Raw genomic sequence first — 8,126 nt, 5'->3', positions numbered from 1 at the left:
GAGTTGTTCAATTCCTTAGGTCTTTATGAATAGACATAATTGAAACAAAATCGGTTTGATTTACTTGAATCCGTTCATGAATAATATAGCCATGGTTTGCAAAGATTTCATTCCTTATTGATTTATTTTTTAAGTTCATGAACTTCCGATTTGAGAAATATAACCAGCTTGGCTACGCGTACGGGTACGTGTATCATAGCTACCAGAATTGAGTTTAGAAACTCAGCAGAAATTTTCGGTCGAAAACTTCTGTGAGCACGCGTACGGGTATGCGTACCCAAGGTGACTGGTTTAACAAGTTTGCAAACTTACAAACTCAGCAGAAATTTTCGGTTCGAAAAATTCCGCTGGTACGCACACCCAACCTGTCTCCTTCACCAATACCGTATGCACACACTTGGTTTCGGACACATGGATTTATACACTAATGTGCGAACACACTATATATGCTTATATCCATAGTTGGTTACGTAATCCCAACTCTACATTTCAATCATTTAAACATTCTTCTATAATGTTATAACAATCGTTATTCATAACTATCGTCATCAAAGCTATTTTCAAGATTGAAACGTCATCATGACTTTGTTCACGGGTTAAGATGAAAAGTGGTTAAAGCGAAAGCGTACCAACACATATTTCGAGAAAAAGATAGGCAAGTAAACTCAGCTCGAAATAACAAATTGTATGTATGAAAACTATCATACTTATACGACTTTGTTTCAAGAGTAGGAGATAGAGTAGATAGACTTTTGATTGATAGATAAGTTCAAGTCTCCACATACCTTTTAGTCGGATGAAGTTCCACTTGTTCCTTGAGTAGTTCTTCGTCTTTGTAAGATGATCGCCATGGAGTATGGAGCTCAACTACACTAAACTGTGCTAAACCGAGACTTAGCTATAAGTAGTCTAGAAATCAAGACATATAGTTTTGACAACTAAACTTGACAAACATGCTTGAGATAGCAACGCATGCGAGTTCGACCGAGCAATGCTCTAACAATTTGCCTCTGTCATTTTCTAACCATCTTCCGAGATCTATTTGAGTAGTGGATAAAATATAAGTTAAATCCCCAGAATCCGCTGATAAGTTAAAAATATAAGTTTAAGCCAAAATTATTTTAGTTATTTTATAAGCTAATTATATCTTAAAAAACTATCAGAAAACCTGTAGTTAGTCCAAATTATTGTAGTTTTTTTTATCTCATCTTAGCTAAATATTACAGTTTAAAACCGAGATTCTATTCATTCTGAAAAAGCGGGGGTCTATCAACCACACCCAGTATTTCTCTTAGTAATCTGTATGGACTAACTCCAATATACTTTCAAGAGAATCAACTAGTCAGTCCGACTCAATCTTAAGAAAAGTATATCAAAGAATTGTATCTCAATTTCTCAATTCAATCTGCAATCAAACAAATAGGAATTTGCGAGCCCGATTGAAATATAAGAAAAAACTTGGACGGTATCAAAAACCAGTATCCAAGTGTCAATCAATTTAACCAACAACCAAAGGTTGGATCCACAATTGATTGAACTTACGCAAAACCTGTGATATTTCAATTATATAAACAAATATAAAGCGGAAAAGAAATAACACATACACCAGAAGTTTTGTTAACGAGGAAACCGCAAATGTAGAAAAACCCCGGGACTTAGTCCAGATTTGAACACTACACTGTATTAAGCCGCTACAGACACTAGCCTACTCCATGTTAACTTCGCATTGGAATGTAGTTGATCCCTAACTAATCTCACACTGATCAAGGTACATTTGCGCTCCATACATCTCTGAATCCCAGCAGGACTCTACGCACTTGATTCCCTTAGCTGATCTCACCCACAACTAATAGTTGCTACGACCCAAAGTCGAAGACTTGATAAACCAATCTGTCCCACACAGAAAATTCTATTGAATAAAAAAATCTGTTTTCCACAGATAAACATGTGAATTTTGTTCTGTCTTTTGATAAATCAAGGTGAACAGAACCAATCGATATACCAGACTCATATTCCCGAAAAACATCCTAGAAATATCAATCACCTCACAACAATCTTAATCGTATGGAAACGAAACAAGATATTGTGGAATCACAAATAATGAGACGAAGATGTTTGTGACTACTTTTTATCTTGCCTATCAGAGATTAAATCTCGAGAAAATCTTAGAGAAGATAGTACTCAATCACGATATATAGAAAATAACAAGATCAGAACACGCAATTACACAGAAAATAGTTGGGTATGGCTTCACAATCCCAATGAAGTCTTCAAGTCGTTAACCTACAGGGTTTTGGAAAAAACTAAGGTTAAAGGAGATTGGATTCTAGTACCAACTAGTGTCACACATGAGGTGTGGGGATTAGGTTTCCCAGTTGTTAGAGTTCTCCTTTATATAGTCTTCAAATCAGGGTTTGCAATCAATGTTACCTTGGTAAAAAAGCATTCAATATTCACCGTTAGATGAAAAGATGATTAGACTCAAAGCTAATATCTTTCAACCGTTAGATCGAACTTAGCTTGTTCCACACAAATGAAAAGTGACTTCATTTAGATATGAGTAAACGTACCTAAACATATACATATTTGTTGGCTCAACAATAGTTAACCGAAGTTAGCCATATGAACACTTTCATATCAACCTTATTCATCTTAACCATAACTAGTTCAAATGACTCAAATAAAACTAGTTCTAGAGTTGTTCAATTGTTTATATTCTCATAGAAGTATACAAGACAAAATTGAAGCAAATTGATAGTTTAATTCATAAGTTTATGATGATTACTATTCAAGTTCACTAGTGTTAGGTCCGTTAACGTTCCCTGTTAGGTAAATGTTTTACTAAAAATTAGTATTTAGCTCTTATGATAGTTAGTTCTCTGTATTCTATAAATTGTTGTTTTTATATTGAACTATAAATTAGTTCTATGTACTAGTTAACAATACTACATATCTTTGCTCAATTTCTTGGTTATAGGTTATTTATAGTGGTTTCATGTTAAGAAGCTTAATTTTGGGTCTTAAATAAGAGGCTTATCCTTTGTTACGTTACTGAGTAGCTCATTAGTCCACATGTGTAGTTCTTCTTTTCATGAAACAATGGCTTTCCCTGTGAAACAGCATGATGTTGAAAATCAATGTTAGTTATGTTTTGTCTAGGTCCGATTTTGTAAATCGTGACACATCTACTTGTATTTCTTTGGAGATACATTTCTCATTTTATAAGTTCTTGATTGCAGAAAAGGCTAAAAAAATATTCTCAATCGCCAAGAGGACGAATTTCCTATCTTGTACAAGCCATCGTGACACTTCTATTAGTCTTGCTATTGATAGAAGGGCTCAGGACCATATATTGATAGTTTTATTTGAGTGAAGACGCTTAACTTCCGCAACTTGCTTGTGGCGACATACATAGTGCTACCATTAGAAGACAGCTCAATGGGTACCGATGGAGAGCAGAAAATTTCAAAGAATTCGAAAAATTATAAATGTAATTTTATCTTTTTAAATAGTTTCAATTTCGTTATAGTTTCATGGACCTTTCGTGTTGCACTCTTTTTCTTAGTCAAGGGTTTACCACCATGGATTTTTCTTGATAAGGTTTTTAACGAGGCAACAAAAGCGAGTCTTGTCTCTTTTCAACTTTTTAAATTTATTTCTTATGTATTCCGTGCGAAGCGAGTGATTTGGACTCACATCACATTGGAGGAATATCCCTGTCTAGGGCAACTTTTTAAATTTATTTCTTATGTATTCCGTGCGAAGCGAGTGATTTGGACTCACATCACATTGGAGGAATATCCCTGTCTAGGGCAACTTTTTATTAATATAAATCAATTTATTCTCAAAAATTTATTCCTACTTTTTTTATTTATTATATTATTGGATGGATATTATTACATGAAACTAGTTGGAAGCCTAACAAGTTAAGCTCCAACGACATACTATTACATTAATTGAACAGGTAGCCCAACTTGATAAAATAATAAAATAAAAATAATAATAAAACAAAAATGAATCACATTTCTAGCCTACCCAACTCGCTAAAATGACTCTCTAGTCTCTACCTAGTCCCGAAGTGAAAGTTAAAAGACTTTGAGAGTGAGATGGAAGCACAGAGCATAACTAAGCTAAACTGAACTAAAATCTAAAACCACCGGAGAAGAAGACACAGCCGGTCTGCAGTAATGGAGACATTACCAGTGGAGATTCCACCACCACCATTAACAGAACTAATCGCATCACTAGAAAAAGCAACCTTAATGGCAAAACAATTACCAAACACAATAGAACAAACACAAATCTTCCAAATTTATTTGTCTCTTCAAAACACTCAGAATCAACTCACTTCTTTCCTTTCCAATTTCAATTCTTCCCAACCACAACAACCCCACCTCCTCCAACAACCCCCGCAATTAGAAAATTCTGTGTCTTCAGCCATTGGTGGCGGTGGTGGTGATGATGAAGTTGAACCGATGCAAGTTGGAGAAGATGAAGAAGAGGATTCTGAATTTATTATTGATAAAGTTGAAGAAAGGATGAAGAATTGTGTGATTCACAGTAATAAAAGACGGAAAAGGAATTTATCATCTCCTTCATCAATTCAAGGGTTTGATCAAAGAATTTATTATAATGATACGATTTGTAACAGTAATACTACTACTAATAATGGGGTTGTATTAGTTCAAGGTTTTGAAGATAAATTTGATCCACAAGCAACAAGGTTAAGATCATTGGAGTTGATTTATCAGTTTCATGCCTGAGTAATCCAAGCTGGAATCTTCTAATTTGGGGTCAATTTCTTTAACTCTAAACCCTAATTTTGTTTTGTTTGTTTGTGTTTGTGTTTATGTGTCTGTTTTTTTTTTCCTTTAGCAAATGTGTATTAATGAAATAATTTGCTTTGTTCAAATTCAAGTGATCTTAGCTTCTTCTCATGCTATGAACTTGGGCGTTTCGAGCATTTTAATTTGATTGCTTGTAGGTAGAGAATAGGAAAGCATGAGATTTTGAATGAGGAAACGGAGAACTTAGAAAGAATTGACAAACATTAGCACAAGTATAGTACATAAAACATTGATATACACGCTTGCTTTGTGTGCAAATTACATGACACGAAATGTTTAACTTAGTACTGAACATCTTGTTTTGCATGATGTGGAATTGCATAATGTGCATGTTTATGTTTGAAGTTCACATAAACCTGTAGGGTGATAGGGGGTTTAGTGGATACTCAACACCTAGTTTGTGCTTCTTTCAACATAAGTATGTAGTTGAAGATGCTGTTATTATGAGCTTTGCGCTTGACCAGAATTAAAAAAGGGTTCAAGTTAAACTACGAATGCTATGAGTGAGTCCTGTTTAGGCTACAGACTGCTATTGTATTCTGATGAAAGTGTTAAAAGTCTAATTTGGTGAAATACTGAAAAACGCTACAAGAGAGACGTGTTACTGAAATCAGAAGGAATATATTAAAGTTCATAGTTTGACTGAAGAAATGGTTATGAGTTTCATTCTGACATTACTGCATAAACTTTTTGGTAGCAAATCACTGATGAATTGAACAACACTTGATTAGAGGAGGCAGAGCGAAAAAAGAGTGGATTTGAATGTTTGTGGGAGGCTAAGCTTATTAGGATCATCTATTTATGGCTTTTGTATGGTGTCCAAATCACTACATGTTTTCTAAAACCGTTCTGATTCCTACAAGAAAGTGGAATTGGTTGATTAACTTCTCTGAACTTTCTAAGCGTCGCGAGCCTAGTAATGGGCTATGAAACAATTCCAAACCTATAATGATCTTAGCCTAGTTAGGTATGGAGTATCTATGTAGATTTTGAATATCCCAGTTTGTGCTTCTTTCAACATAAGTATGCAGTTATAGATACTGTTATTGTGAGCTCTGCCCTTGACTGGAATGACGTTATTAGAGTTTAAGTTGAAATTTGAATTTTATAAGTGAGTTCTTTTGAAATAGTGGAGAACACTGTGACATCTTATGAGAGACACAAAACATATCTAGACTACTTGACATATGGATTGAAGAAACAGTTCTGAGTTTCACTCATGACTCAGGAAGAAAAACATATGGCACATAAGTGTAATCTTTCGCAGAGGCAAGCTGATCTGAAAAAAGAAGCCTTGCAAAGGTTCTTTAAAGTTTCAGACAACTTTCTGGCAGACCTAGAGCATAGGTGTTACAAGTGAAGTGTACATTAGAATTTCCAGAGATTGTGCACATCCAAGTGGTGGAGCATAGGTGTTACCTATGCTCCAGAGATTGTGTATCCAAGTGAAGTGGAGCATAGGTGTTACAGCAGGAAGCAGTATTTTGACCAGAGTTTTCTGCACTACACTCTTAGGTTATTTGAGGTTTTTGGTGGTGAAGAAGCTTGAGAGATATTCGTTAGCTTTCCCAGTAATTCATCTAGTACACATCTGTTCCATGATATTGCTTGAGATATTTGAAAAATCATTAGTTCTCCCAGTAATTCATCTTAGTACTTCTGTTCTATGATTCCGCTATTGAATTTCTTGATTTCTGTAAGTACTCTGGATAAAGTTTTTGATGCCTAGTTGACTGAAGATTCATATATATTTTTTTTCAGTATTCATATATATTTTTTTTCTTCAGTTGATTGGTTTGTTTATGAAAAGAAAATAAAACTACTAAAACTACTCAATTTAATCAAACATTAATAAATAAATTTCATAAAAATCCCATGATTGCCGAATTGAAAAAAATTATAAAAATCCCACTGTAAACAGTTTTAAAGAATTTAACCTCAAAAAGACTTGTAACCAAAACTAGTGCATGAAAATAAGATAAGTTGCGGCACCAACTAAACCGACAAGGAGACTGCAAGAGAGAAACGACGCAGAAGATTTAGAGGGTGGTGGCGGAGTTGCTGAAGGTGTAGAGGTTGGTGGCGGAGTTGCTGAAGGTGTAGAGGTTGGTGGCGGAGTTGCTAAAGGTGGTGAAATAGCTGGAGCTTGGGCAGCAACTTGAATTTCAACCTTCTGGCCCATTTCACAGTGACCAGGGATACCACAGATGAAATACAAGTGATCATCATCCCTCATGATTGGAATAGCGTCGTTCCCTGTCCAGTAGGTGGCGAGTGGGGCTGTTGTAGTACAGGATTCATAGTTTGAAGATGTCACTTGTAAGACATTGTGATAATCTCGATTGTAGACGAAACCTAAAACAAACAATAAACCATCAAGAAAAGATGAAAGAAGAAAAAACTAGATATAAAAATCGACCGAAAAACTGAAAAGAAGAAACTTACGAAGGGTGTCTCCAGCGTGAAAAGTCTTGGAAGAAGCCCACTCATCGTAATTGATGTCTCCTATGGTTGTCCAACCAGCAGTATCACCAACATCATAAGTTGCAGCCATTGACGAAGCTGCTGCCATCATAGTTACCAGGAAGAAAACCAAAGCTTTGCTACTGAAACCCATATCTTCTAAGCTCAAGTTGATGAATTGAACAAGGTTTAATGAGAGGAGGCAGAGACAAATAATTGTGAATCTGTACGTTTGTGGGAGGCTAAGCTTATCAGGGTCATCTATTTATAGATTTTGCATTGTCTTCAAACCCGTTCGTGCTTCTAAAAACCATTCTGATTTTTACAAGGAAGTTGTTTCCATAAACCATTCTCCTTCGAAGGAACTAGAGAGAACAAAAATAAAAAAAAGGAGTTATTTCTATATCGGGTGAATCCTTTAATGGGCCTAGTATTGGGCTGTACTCTAATGATATGGTATGGACTATTCATAAGAACGATTTTTTGGGGACTATGGTTTTTTTGGGGGACCATGGTTTTATTTTGGGCAAAGACATTAGAAATAAATCTAGGTCACCCCTTATCTGGAAATTTATATTAATACCTAAATTACCCTCCTGATTAATTTTGGGTGATGATTAATTAGTGTTAATAATAGTTAGTGTAATGATTAGTGAGATGATTAACTTAAAGATAATTAGTGAGATCAAAAAATCAGATGTTTTTTTTTTTAAAGAAGTAGAATTATTGAGAGAGTAAAGTTAGAGAAGATGAAGAAGGAAAACATGAAAAACGATGGATTTTACCAACCACAACCGGAGGAAGGGTATTTGGGTA

The 8,126-nt window shown here is 35.1% G+C and overlaps 2 protein-coding genes across 2 annotated transcripts; one reads left to right on the top strand and one right to left on the bottom strand.

Moving 5' to 3' along the window:
• The first annotated feature begins 4,187 nt into the window (after positions 1-4,187).
• On the top strand, positions 4,188-4,763 carry LOC113272945. The gene has a single exon (XM_026522727.1). It carries the CDS (start codon positions 4,188-4,190, stop codon positions 4,761-4,763), a length of 576 nt encoding a protein of 191 aa, XP_026378512.1.
• Positions 4,764-6,807: 2,044 nt separating this feature from the next.
• On the bottom strand, positions 6,808-7,464 carry LOC113272944 (mavicyanin-like). Its single transcript, XM_026522726.1, has 2 exons — positions 7,293-7,464; positions 6,808-7,202 (listed from the first exon to the last, which is right to left on the bottom strand). Exons 1-2 carry the CDS (start codon positions 7,462-7,464, stop codon positions 6,808-6,810), a joined length of 567 nt encoding a protein of 188 aa, XP_026378511.1.
• Positions 7,465-8,126: the final 662 nt, after the last annotated feature.

Source organism: Papaver somniferum, chromosome 4, assembly GCF_003573695.1.
Source record: "Papaver somniferum cultivar HN1 chromosome 4, ASM357369v1, whole genome shotgun sequence".
NCBI lineage: Eukaryota > Viridiplantae > Streptophyta > Magnoliopsida > Ranunculales > Papaveraceae > Papaver > Papaver somniferum.
This window is presented reverse-complemented; position numbering and strand designations above follow the sequence as displayed.